This window comes from Pollicipes pollicipes, unplaced genomic scaffold, assembly GCF_011947565.3.
Source record: "Pollicipes pollicipes isolate AB1234 unplaced genomic scaffold, Ppol_2.1 Scaffold_571;HRSCAF=645_pilon_pilon_pilon, whole genome shotgun sequence".
In the NCBI taxonomy this organism is placed as follows: domain Eukaryota; kingdom Metazoa; phylum Arthropoda; class Thecostraca; order Pollicipedomorpha; family Pollicipedidae; genus Pollicipes; species Pollicipes pollicipes.
The window spans coordinates 48,440-61,287 of record NW_023596744.1 but is presented as its reverse complement, the minus strand read 5'-3'; the positions used below and the strand labels follow the sequence as shown (position 1 = coordinate 61,287).

General features: G+C 52.7%; 1 protein-coding gene across 1 annotated transcript; it reads right to left on the bottom strand.

The window, feature by feature from the left end:
- Positions 1 to 2,561: 2,561 nt before the first annotated feature.
- On the bottom strand, positions 2,562 to 6,634 carry LOC119102185 (uncharacterized). The gene is made up of 5 exons (XM_037225535.1): positions 6,468 to 6,634; positions 5,853 to 6,078; positions 4,153 to 4,249; positions 3,450 to 3,588; positions 2,562 to 2,666 (listed from the first exon to the last, which is right to left on the bottom strand). Exons 1-5 carry the CDS (start codon positions 6,549 to 6,551, stop codon positions 2,562 to 2,564), a joined length of 651 nt encoding a protein of 216 aa, XP_037081430.1. The 5' UTR covers positions 6,552 to 6,634.
- Between the last annotated feature and the right edge of the window lie 6,214 nt (positions 6,635 to 12,848).

Genomic DNA, 12,848 nt, shown 5'->3' with positions numbered 1-12,848 from the left:
CATGGCACGGACAGATGCTCGATGTGCGTTGGTTGGCCTGACATAACAGCGTCATGTCCGTGCAATATTGCGGGGACAACCGCCGCCGATCCGACCGTCGCGCGCCGCCGCCGATCCGACCGTGCGTGTCGCCGCCGATCCGACCGTGCGTGCCGCCGCCGATCCGACCGTGCGTGTCGCAGCCGATCCGGCGTGCGTGCCGCCGCCGATCCGGCTTGCGTGCCGCTTCTCACCGGTTGTTGCGCTCGATGACGGTGTAGTAGCAGTATGCCAGCTGGTAGTGGCGGGCCACTTTGGCGAAGTTCTTCACCACGGCCGGCAGGCAGAACCGCAGCGGGTTTCAGCTGCGACGTCACCATGCGCTCGTAATTCAGCGACCTCAGGAACGGCATGTCTGTGGCCGGGAGGGGTGCGGCGGACAGTCAGCTGCCGAAGGACACGTCACAGTGCACGCCACAGCCAGTGGGACGTGCACAAACAAGACCACCGGAAGGGAACACTCCAGTACCAGATGCACGGGTTTTGCCATGGGCTTGTTGCGGGAAATAGTAGGTGCAACGGTAACGGAACCGCTTGCGGCTCTTGCCAATAAAGCTAGATAATATAACTTGTACAACATCCTTCGCTCTCAGCTGAGAACACCACAGCTGCTACCACAGCTCGTCAGTTTCAACTGCTTCGTCAGGGAGCAGCGAGAACCCAGCAGGGGGGGGGTGGGGGGGCACCCCGCCCCGGCGTAGCGCACTCACAGGGCGCGGTCGGCGGCATCTCCGTGTGTGGAAGGCGAACAGTAGAACAGCGTCTGCAGACGGCGTCTAGAACGGCCGGTGCATGGTGAAGTCGGCGCCGCTAGCGGGCGGCGCACGTCATGGCGCGTCAGGTAGCGGTGCACCCAGCCGGCCATCAGCTCCAGCGCCGGACGCACCACACTGCCGACGGCGGGGGGGGGGGGGGGGCAGAGAGCGTCACCACACGTCGGCTGCACGCCGAGCTGCCGGCATCGACGGCCGCCGATACGCACGGTGGCTCGTCTGGTGGCATTGAAGTGGGCGGCATTGCTCCTGTTCATAAACGGTAGGCTGCTTAAACACGAACATGATCAGAACACGCCCGCCATCTGAAGCATCGAGGCAGTCTAGTCGCAGGTGCAGTTTTTGACGCTTAAATCCTTGGGCCCGGCACCAGTTTCGACGACGACCGCCGCACATCACCACTCCGGGAGTGGTGATGTCGGGCGGTGCACTCTGCGCCACTCCGCTTTGCCAGCGGCGGCTCACACGGCACCCGGACGGCGCGGACGCCACGTACTCGATGCTGACGATGTTGGCTCGCCCAAGAACGAGCCGATGTAGCCGGCGGCCGCCTGTCGGAGCACGGCCGGCGAGCGGGGGTTCTCGACCGCGCCGCCACAGCCAGTCGAATTCAGGTGCTCGGCCAGCGGCAGACGGCGGCGGCCAGCCAGAACAGCCAGAACTGAGCGTGCGCTGTGCTCGGCGTGGCAGCGCCAGCTCCTCAAACACCTGCCGGCCGCCGCGCCGTCTCTCAGTACCGTCCTCGGTACGGAGAAGGTACTCGGTACGGAGACAGTAATAATAAGAAATAACGGAGATCTTGCCACGGACACCGGCACCAGCTACCAAAGATAGTAATTAAAGGAGATAACGGCGATTTCGGCACGGAGGCGGCACTCGGTACGAAGGCGATCATGTATGGAGACGGCTCTAGGACGGAAAACGGCCATGGTGCGGACACGGTTATGGTACTGAGACGGCCAACGGCTACGGAGACGGTTATGGTACTGGGAGACGACCACGGTACGGAGACGGGCTATGGCATGGAGACGGCCATGGTACGGGGACAGTTATGGCATGGAGATGGACACGAGCGGAGACGGCTATGGCATGGAGACAGTCACAGTGCGGAGACGGCCATGGTATGGAGACGGCCACGGTGCGGAGACGGGCCATGGTATGGAGACAGTCACAGTGCGGGGACGGCCATGGTATGGAGACGGCCACGGTGCGGAGACGGCCATGGTATGGAGACAGTCACAGTGCGGGGGACGGCCATGGTATGGAGACGGCCACGGTGCGGACACGGTCATGGCATGGAGACGGCCACGGTGCAAAGACGGCTATAGTACGGAGACGGCCATGGTGCGGAGACGGCCACGGTGCGGAGACGGCTACCAGTACGGAGACTTGTCGCGCAGCCGTTCCCTTGGTCTCTAGAGGCGACAGCCAGCTGAGTAGATGATCAAAAACAATGCTATTTCGGGTCTCGTACTCTCGTTCACGCCGGCCGAGCACTCATCGACGACTCAGACCCCACAGAAGCCCGCACGTTTGCCATCAGCCCCTGCATACACGTCTGAGGCTTCGCACGACTGGCCAGTGCTGGTCAGCGCACAGAGAGGGAGCGGCGTCAGATACCGCCTCTCAGGCACGGGCGGCTGACCTTGATCAGGTCGGCGTAGATCAGCTTTGGTGGCGGCCCAGTCCAGCTGCCGGTCGTCGCCAGGGGTAGCAGACCGACTCCATGTGTCGCAAGTACCACCATCATCAGCGCGTCGAGCGTGACGGCCTGTCGGGCGGAGCGTCCCCGGCCGCCGCCAGGCTGTCGCGCGGACACAGCACGTCCAGCTGCAGCAGCCGCCGGTACACCAGCTGGCGGACAGCACACACGCATGTCAGGAGGCACGGACCACCTGCAACAGCCGCCGGTACACCAGCTGGCGGACACCACACGCGCATGTCAGGAGGACACGGACCGCCTGCATCAGCTAACAGACAGTAAAGCCACATCAAGAGACAGAGTCCAGCCGTGGCCAATGGCTGGAACGCCATATGACTGAGAACACGACGCATCAGCCACACACAGGACATTATGAGACATAGTCCAAGCCGCGCCAGCCACTGGTACGCCAACTGTCTGAGAATACCACACATCAGCCCCGCCACACACGACATTATGAGACACAGTTCAGCCGCGCCAGCCGCTGGTACACCATCTGACTGACGTCAAACACATGATGTCCAGCCAGAGCAGTGTGTTACACTTTAGGATTTGGGATGATAAATAATACATGGCGCTTTTTAAGAATAGTCGAAGTGGGGCTCTCAGTTTGGACTCTATTCAGAGATGACTTCGGTCTCCCACTCATGAAGAAGATCCAAATTTCCGCTGAATTCGATGTCGTTCGGGGCTTTGGTGAAAACACGTCGGTGCCCGTCACACCTTTTGCTGAGGCGTTCATGGCATGCTGTCAGGGATCACAGCAGAGCTGCACAAGTCACTGGCACAACCGGGTAGCGGGCAAAACACAAACACAGCTCCTTGAGTCACAGCCCCGTTACACCAGCCCATGGAGAGGCCACTCCGTCAGCCGTCAGAACTGGCCGGTTCCAGACTGGACCCGGGCGAGACCGAACACAGGACCAGACACGCACCCGCAGCAGCTGCGGACGGGCCTGCGGCAGCTGTCCGGACAGCAACAGCAAGCTGCTGAAGTAGGCCGCCTGCTGCCGGGCCGGCCGCTTCACGTACGGCATCCGCTGAGACAGCGTCTGCAGCAGCATGTCGAGTGCCCTGCCGGCCGGCCATGCCCGGCGTCAGTACACGGACGCACGGCCGTCAACGCACGACACGGGAGAAAGGCGAGCCCGGCACCCGGCATGGCACCGCGCGGCGGCAGGGCCACCAGACGACAACAGAGCCACCCGATGGCCGGAGAGACTCCTGATGACGAGAGCCAATGGAACAGCACATAGCTCTTCCATAGCCGCGTGATGGCGGGATCGCCAGCGAGCGGGAGAGTTACGTGATGGGGGAGACAGTTGGTGGCGCAAGACCCACTAGATGGCAGGAAAGCCGTATCGTGGCAAGACGTTCATCTAACAACAGAAGAACCACTTCACAGCCGGAGAGCTAGCGGACGGTGGCGACAGCCCGCCAACAGCGCCTCCCCTGCAGCACCACAGCACACAGGCGGGCGGCGACAGACACGCGGTGCGGCGCACTCACGCAGCGAGAGCACGCAGTACAGCGAGGGGTGAGGGCCGGGCCCAGCCGCGGGGCGGACCGCCGTCACGCGGTTCCGCGCCGCCGCGGCTGAGGGCACCACTCACAGGGGTATGAATGTGCGGAGAATGCCGCAGAGCGACTGGACGGCGAGCGCGGTGTACGCAGCGCTCCTCCTCGGACAGGTCTCCGGCGAGCGGCTCCTCCTTCAGCGGGTCGGCCTCCGACACTGTCAGGGCAGCGCACCCACCCGTCACCGGCTGGCACTGGCGAGTTGGCCCCCCAGCTCCGGAGGAAAAGCCGCCACAGGCGAAAGACAGGGCGCCGGAGAGTGACTTCACCCCCACCACACACACCTCGGTAGATGAAGTTGAGCATTATAATTCTGTGGTGATGTATGTCAAGAATTGGCTAGCACGAGGGTCGGCCCTTTTCTAAGACGTTCTCCACGCCCCTGGGACACAGCGCATCCCAAGATCACCGGCCAAAGACCGGGCAGACAAAGCGCCCGCATACGGTGGAGTGTCATACCCAACGCAGTTACTGACAGGACACGGCGACGATGTCGGCCGCCCCTCGACAGTGGCGCTGTCGAGAACGTCTGATGCCTGGATCTGGTTTGCGGTTAAGGCGTCGGCGCCACGTTCCTGCTACGCCCCTTGTCGGAGGGGAGAAATGGCCTTTTGCAACTGCCCCCCCCCCCCCCCCTACCTCCCCGTACCCGCCACGTTGATACACGGCATGCGTGATAATATTTGACGTGCCAATGCAAACGATGACTTCATTCCGGGACGTAAGCACCACTACAGTGTGCACCTGGAGGCTTTTGTCAGTGCAATCATAACTTTTGTTATTACATCAAATGTCGTTGCAATCAAATACGAACACCACCGCATGGCGCTTCGTTTATAACGACCACACCTATTTCAGGCGAAGGCACATATATAAAGTAATGTGCGCCAGCGTGTGGCTGCCTAGACAAGTTATTCGTAATCGTTTCCTGTGCAGCTAGCGTTCTTTAAGGCATAACACATCTGACCTGATATCCTGTATGACAACGTATGATCTCATTTCGATAAACATCGCCTCCGCTCCATAAATATGCCATCTCATCTCGAAAAATATCATGCAAATCTTTAAAAATCAGGCGAAAACCAGATGGCATTCAAAAAGCGACTGGGTAATTAGTTGCAGTCCGCACAAGGAGCTCCTAAGCGATCTCTATTGAACTCTGGTTGTATTTGTCATGTGCCTTGATACCAAACAGTACCAAGAGACAACAGTGCGACCTCACAATATGCCAGAAATATTATCACAACTTCAATTGGTTCACACATGTGAACTGGGTACACATAAAACAATCACGTGATAAAATAGCAAGAAGACAAACAAATATTACGAAACAATGATTACACCGTCCTTACTGTTGCGCAGTCCATAAATATGGTTCATGCAATGTGGATTTATAATGCCACGTGGGCCACACAGATTATCGTAGTGGAGTGGAACGCTCGCTTGGGATGCAAAAGACATTCGGTTCGAGTGTATGGCATGGATGTATCAAGGCTAGATAATCTACCGCGTTTGCCAGCTCGTCGACTGCATTGTCTTGTGTTATGTGGCCTGATGTCTAGGCAAACACAGGGCACATAGTCATATTACTATCCAGACCCAAAACTGTGAACTGCTGTTTTGGTGAATGATGTGCATCAATATACCATACTCAACTGCCGTGACACAGTACCTCAGCTTCTGCACGGCGTGCGTCTCCAAGGGACCCTGGTCTCCCTTCACAAAGAGTCGTGTTGGTGGAGGCGCCGTGGCAAACTCACCGAACTGCAGCGCGTGGACGAGGACTTTGATTGCGTCGCTGGCGCAGTGCGGCTGAGTGGTGGCCAGCAGCACGACCAGAGAGAAGAGTAGCGGCGCAGCGGCCGCTCGGGCAGCCGATGCCAGCTGCAGGCCAGCACCGAGCGCACCAGCGTCACGTGGCGCTCGCCGCACAGCTCGCCAGGCATGCTGGTGCAGCTGCTCCAGCACTTCGGCCAGTTGGCTTGTCTGAAACACGCACGTACGCCTGCAGCTGACGAAGCGCGGCAGAGAGTCCAATGACCCGACCGCAACACCCCGCTAGCGTACGTCGTGAGCAGCAAAAACAATCACGGCATGTCACAGCCATACTAAACTGCAGAACTGGCACTGCCATCTAGAGAGGACAATGAGTTTACCATATGTTTTTCCCTCAAAATCGATGGTTAATTAGGCCATGGAAAAATGTCCCAAGAAAGTTATAACCTGAAAAGGACCAGTAGTTGCTGGCATGCCCCAGTATGCAGACCTGATTATGAGATGTTATCTACATTATGGATGGCACCTACTTAAAGCACTGCCGCCAAAATGTAGTTATTTTAAGGGTTGAAATGTTGCAAGAAAATGAAAGTACTAACCTGCATAACTCCCTTGGATAACTCTGAGCACAGCTCATCATAACTATGTGAAAAGCCACTATCTACCTCCTTCAGCACAGTCATTAGGTCAAATGGGACTGAGTCTTCAAACTTCACAGACACCTCCTTTTTGACGGCATTGGATCCACGCAGAATCCCAGCCTGAATCAGGCGGTCAGAGCCATAACACTGCAAACAGGCACAGCTGATTAACACACATACCAAACAATCAAGCAAACCTGGTTCAGTGCAGACCTACATAAATGTCTGAAAGCAGCAGGCCAGCCAAAACATTTTCCAATGATATTTTTTGGTAAGATGAGCAGAAAAAACTATCACATGTTACATTTCAATGTCAACAAAATATCAAAATACCAAAATATTCCTAACTCTACATTCTGTTTTCATCTGTAACATTACTGCCAGCATAATGCCATGATGCAAATATCTTTGCCACAAACTTGCCTCATAAATCCTCAATTGACAAGCAACTTTCCACAGACCCGCTATTTCAGGACATGCAATAGCAACGCCAAGTCCCGCACTCAGATGCATCATGCACTGGTACATGCACACTCAGATACATCATGCACATGCACTTGAACCCAGTGAGATGTTTGCCCAAGATCACATCACTTTAAACAATTGTTAATACTTTTAAAACAAAGATCTTTGAATGCTTAACATCAACAATGCATGAATACTATTTGGCTTTACTGTACTTCTACTTGTCATGTCTCCATGAAATGAAATATTGTTTCAATCTGATAATTTTGTTTCAGCACAATACTATGATTCCAGCCCAACAGTATTCATACTGCAGAGTTGCATACTGCAATCAGAATCTATATCAGCTTTGAAATTTCTTCAGCCATATACTGTGAGGCTGTTTTTCAGGTGACAATTACACTGATCCATGTGCAAGTCAAAATTATATTCAAATGCAAAGGCAGGCAGGCCAACTATGCACTAAGGCAACATTTGCCAGTCATACATGACTTTGGCTCCAAAATGGATGTGCGTGCTCTTCAATGTGCTGGAACTTTTCTGGGTTACCTGTGGTAACCTTTCAAAGAGAATTTGCAAACCAAAATCCTGACCACTCAAGTAAGCCCATGCATGAAGTTGTAAATGAGGTTCATATCTCCCTGGTTCCCTTCTGCACTAGATCAGGATTGCTGGAAAATCACGATCATATGCTCTGAAGCCTGCATTCTCTACAACAGTAGCTACCTAGCTGAAATGCAGATATCCACTTCTTTAACAACTCATTATTCTCTTCTTAGACACCAAGTCCAAGCTGTTCAAATGCATGGATCTCTGGGATACAAACCAATGCTACAGATTACTTGTGGTGTGAATCTTGGTTCTACCAGTCAGCCACACAATCCCAGTTCAATTGCAGACCTAGTGATACAAAACAGCTGGATAATATGCTGTTGAACCCAATGTGCTGGATACCCACAGTACATTGGTGTGCTTCACTTGGTGCTCACATGCAACACCCATGCCATGCCAGACCTTCCCAATTTTTAAAATTACTTTTGCCAACAAGTTTTGGAGTATATCAGCCCACTATTACATTTGCAACTTTCAATTGCTTGAAAGATCAGACTTTTAAGATTAAATTGATGGAGACCATGCACCAAACGCTGAGTGTTTGGATTTTCACATACATGATACATGGTCTGAGACTAATCCCGCAATGTCGCAGCTATCCTGGATGTTAGACATTACATGAACACTTTGCACCTCTACATCCCACCATCAGGACAGTAGACAGAAGGAATCGATTGGTGAAGGTTCCATGGCGATCGGACGAGCCGTTTCGGAAAACTTGCGCGCCTGCACCATATACCGGTATTTTAGACCATACCTGAAAACCACAGCGGGGCCCAGAAAGTAGTAGCTTTACTCTTGTACCCTTAACCGGGCCCACCCGAACGTGATATGGAACAACCCGCAAAACATGAACGTGCGAGGGATTCTCGCGAAATCAGCAACCGCGCGTGAAAAGTGTTCCACTGAGGCAATGCTAGCGCAATTGGATTTTCAAGGGTATCAAGGATGTGCACTAGTCATAGCAGATATAGAACCTCTTCTTTTCTTCTGGGCCTCGTAAGTCTATTTGCATGAATAACATTCAACATTGCACTTGCTGACTGTGTATTGTATTTGGCAATTCCCCCGCCGTGATTCGCTCTTTAATAACGCGTGCTAGAAGGGAGCAGGAATTTGATGAGATCCTTCAGGCGTTTTCAAACTGAAGAGATAGAGCCCCGCAAAAACACCAGCGACTTGGTCGCAATGAGATCGAACGATTTGTTGTTGTTAATGGGTCAATAGTTGACCGCATTAAACCAAATATAAAGTTAATTTTCCCTGAAATCGCACTTTTCAGCTTAGCATATCCATATCTATGCACGCATGCCTACGTGGCGGCGATGAAATATAGGCAGGTGACTGCAACGTTCCTCGTTTAATTCTGAGCACATTGGCATTTATGATGGAGGTCTTCATTAATGTAAGAGTGTCGGCTAGCTGCGTGCGATGGGTGGATTTGTCGGCTGCCGTTTGCCGCCTGTGCCGTCGACAATCGGGCAATGTTAAAATCGTGTCCCTCATGTATGTCCTCGGTATGGATTCCAGCCAAATTAAAGATGTACGAATTTGGTGGGGGGGGGGGGGGGGGGGATTTCCGCTGGGGCGCAACCAGGGGTACAGTTCCAATTCAGTCTAGGGGATGGGAATGATGCACAACTTGGGTCAGCCCCCGTCCAACTTTGAGAGAGAAGTTGGCCAAATTCTGGGAGAAACCCGTTTTGGCGAGCTTTGGGAGAGGTTTCATAGTTTTTGACGGTTTATCCCACCAACTCACTCTGCAAAAACTATGCCTCTGGACACGATGGTCTACATTGCTCGTGAAAGTTCAAAGTGACTTCTTAAGAGCTGAACGATGGCATCGTCAATTTTTCTGGGCTCCGCATTATCTGGTCACCAATCAAAGCCACCCCGCCAAAAAAGCAACTAAGTGTTGGCTTATAGGTAAAGGAAAAAAGCAGAGGAAGGGGTGGCATTTTTCAAAAAATTGTAGCATTATGCGTTCAATTACCGGCATCAGTGCCTGTATCAATGCGGAAAGAACTCATACACAGTCAATGCAGGCAATGTGTGGGCAAATAAAAGTGCGTTTGTTACGTGGGGAGATTTCCATTATAGCGTATCGTTAGACAACTCGTTTCTTGATTTTTCTCCCTTCACTCTTAGGCGGCATTCCCCATACTGGCCACCATATGTGTTACGCGCAGTTTTCGTAATACATCGTAGCCGTCGTTTCCTTCAACTCGGTTTTCCGTTTGCCCTCCGCGTAACAAGGAGTACTGAGTTCTACATGTTTTCAGCAATATCGCCATGCTCACCCGACGGATTTCTCACTGACACCAAACGGCAATCACGTGATTCCCAAAGCCTAGCTTGCATAAAAGCAACAAGCGCCGTGACTGACTCAATGATTAGACAAAGTTTCTGCAGGGTTTTTGAAGTTACGTACTCGCACGCGATGTCGTCAAATGCATATTGCTATGCATACCTTCTAGAGGTAGTGACTGTACTCACCAATAATCAGTCTTACGAAAGGAAAGCTCCTTGGAAGTGATCATCTACGGGCAATAATCATATTTGCTTGGATCAAATATACATGCCAGTGGTTATTGGCGGTTCTTGGCTAGATGGCCCTCTGTACTGATCTACAGGTAATTGCCAACGGGGCGATTCCCTGTAATAAACCAACTTACTGGGGCGACTGCAAATGGTGGCGAAAACATTGGCGACATTACACGCACCGATATTACACGGACTTTTTTCGAAACAGACGTTTCTGTCCTAACACGGGCAGCAACCGTCACTTTACTAGGATTCTGCAACTACATTTCATACATTCGCACTGTCTCATCCATGCCTATCACCGGTCATAATGTAGGAAGGCCCTTACTGTGGTCGCTGCACACAGTCCGGGCAGGTTATGTGCAGCGATCAGACCCCCTCAATTAAGAGCGGAGCCTCACAGCCATACACCACGCATACCTCGGACTTTGTCCCCAGTAAATAGCAGCCACCTGGCTGTGAATGCCACCAGCCACCCCTGGTAAATAGCAGCCACTGCGGCATCACCATGTAGCTCCCACCTTCTCTCGTCACAGAATAATGCCGGAATATCTCATCGGCACGCCGAAATCCCTCATCGGCTTATCCCCAGTCACCGGAATCCTCATGGCACGCCAGAGTCCCTCATCGGCTTATCCTCAGTCGCCGGAATCCTCACGGCACCCCGGAGTCCCTCATCGGTTTATCCTCAGCTCCTGGAATCCTCATCAGCACGCCGGAATCTCTCATCGACCCTTACTATTTTGTCGCCGGAATCACACCTCGGCACGGCGGAATCTCTCATCGGCTCACACGTGCGAATCTCGCCTTCTGGAGTCGCTGTAATGGTTCTAACAACGGTACCCTTAATGACCGAATTGCTTACTACTTGCACTTGCCTTACTCCGACGGGGTCAGTGTTTTTAAAGCCCCCCCCCCCCCCCTCCACATCCCTATTAATCGTCTATGGGGACTTGGCGCATATGTCCGGAACGAGCACTCAGGACCAAACGTAACAAACAAAAACCGTACTCGCACATTGAAAAAACAGCACGTGGTCCGCGGCAGAAAGATGCGCCGCGCGCTACACGTTGACTACCAGCGTGGCGCGCCGTGTATGTATCCGCCGCGGGCCACGCGCTGTTATTCAATGTGCAAGAAGGTCATTCTCGCGATGTGCATATTTTTGTTATCCGGGTGTGGGACTGAAAAGGTTAGATTCAGATTGGCGCTCTGCGTATTTATCCGCCGCGGGCCGCTTTGCCGTTTTTTCCTAAGTGCGAGCACGGTTTTTGCTCCGGACATTCGCGCCAGGACGATCAAGTGGGGAGCGGCCCTTCAAAACGTCAACCCTGTCAGAGGCAAAACAAAAACAGAGTGGAGTACAGTCATAAACACCGTCAAAGTAGGCTGTCGGAGGGCCATTGAAACAGACAAGGTGTTGAAAGACCGTATCGGCCTGGCGCGCCGACGGGCGGGCGCTCGGTGCCTTCACCTCTCCAAAATGTAAGCCCGGCGGAGGAGTTGTCGAATCTTCAGCGATTCTTGAAATTCCCGGCCCTTATATGTTTTAAAACGTTGTGTTGAATAACTGTACCTTAAAGGAAAGGAAGCTCGGTAGGAATGTTGAGCTTGCGTAATATCACATTATTTCTGATCCGTTAGATGTCGTGCACTGCTTTCGTGCTTGCATCGTACCACAGCAATCAGCATACCTAATCTGCGAAGATGTCCCACAAGTGTGTTCTGAAATGGCGTGCTGGCCCCTGCCTGTTACTGTTATATGCCTGCCAATGAATAGTCTGTAGGAAAGTAGCAGATCAATGAATAAAGTGCGGCCTGAATGCTGTTCCATGAGGCAGGACGCGACGTAGGCAGGTCCATGCTCGATGTCAATACCTCTATCTTACATAGTTCATATATTGCGCATAGCTTGGCGGCGACCGTTAATTTTTCCCAAGTGTTATCGAACGGTGTGTTGACAAGATGGGCTAAATGTGTCAATTTTTTCTTGATTCAATGATTCTTTTTTCTTGATTTTTTAATTTTTTATTCTTGATTCAATGACTCTTCGCGGGTAGTGACGGAAGTAGGCCTACGCGTCATACAGGCAATGGTTCGTCGCGGGTAGCGATGGAGTGCTGTGAGCTGATAACGAAGGCCGGCTGGCCGACAGGTGATGTCGGCATAGTTCAGTGACGAAAGAGTGGGGATATCGTGGTGATGCCGCGGTGAGCCTTGCACCAGGTGGCTTCTATCTACTGGGGACAAGTTCCGAGGTATGCGTGGTATATGGCTGTACGGTTCCACTAATAATGGGAGGGAGGGGGGGGGGTCTGATTGTTGCACATAGCCTGTGCAGACCGCTTGTGGCGACCACACTCAAGGCCTGCTTAAATATGGCCGCTGACAAGCATGCATGAGACAGTGCGAATGCCTAAGTGCTAGTTGCGTAATCCCGGTAAAGTGACATTTGTTGTCCAAGTTAGACGAAAGCCCATGCATTGTCGGTAAGCCAGTGTTTTCGCCACAGCTTGCAGTCGCTCACAGTAAGTCGGTTTATGGAAGGAAATTGCCTCGACGGTAATTACCTGATAATCCATACAGCGGAACAATAAGCCAACGGCCGCCCCTAACCACGACATGCATAATTAATTCAAATAAATATGATTATTGTCAGTAGACGTATTACTCCCGAGGAGATTTCCTATTTTTTTTAGTTTGATTATAAGTGGGTAG

Coding starts and splice junctions, on each gene's coding strand:
- LOC119102185 (XM_037225535.1), bottom strand. CDS start 6,551: ATGACTGTGCTGAAGGAGGTAGATAGTGGCTTTTCACATAGTTATGAT. Junction 4,250..5,852: donor CGTCCACGCGCTGCAGTTCG/GTGAGTTTGCCA, acceptor CTGCCCTGACAG/TGTCGGAGGCCGACCCGCTG. Junction 2,667..3,449: donor CCCGTCCGCAGCTGCTGCGG/GTGCGTGTCTGG, acceptor GCTGTCCGCCAG/CTGGTGTACCGGCGGCTGCT.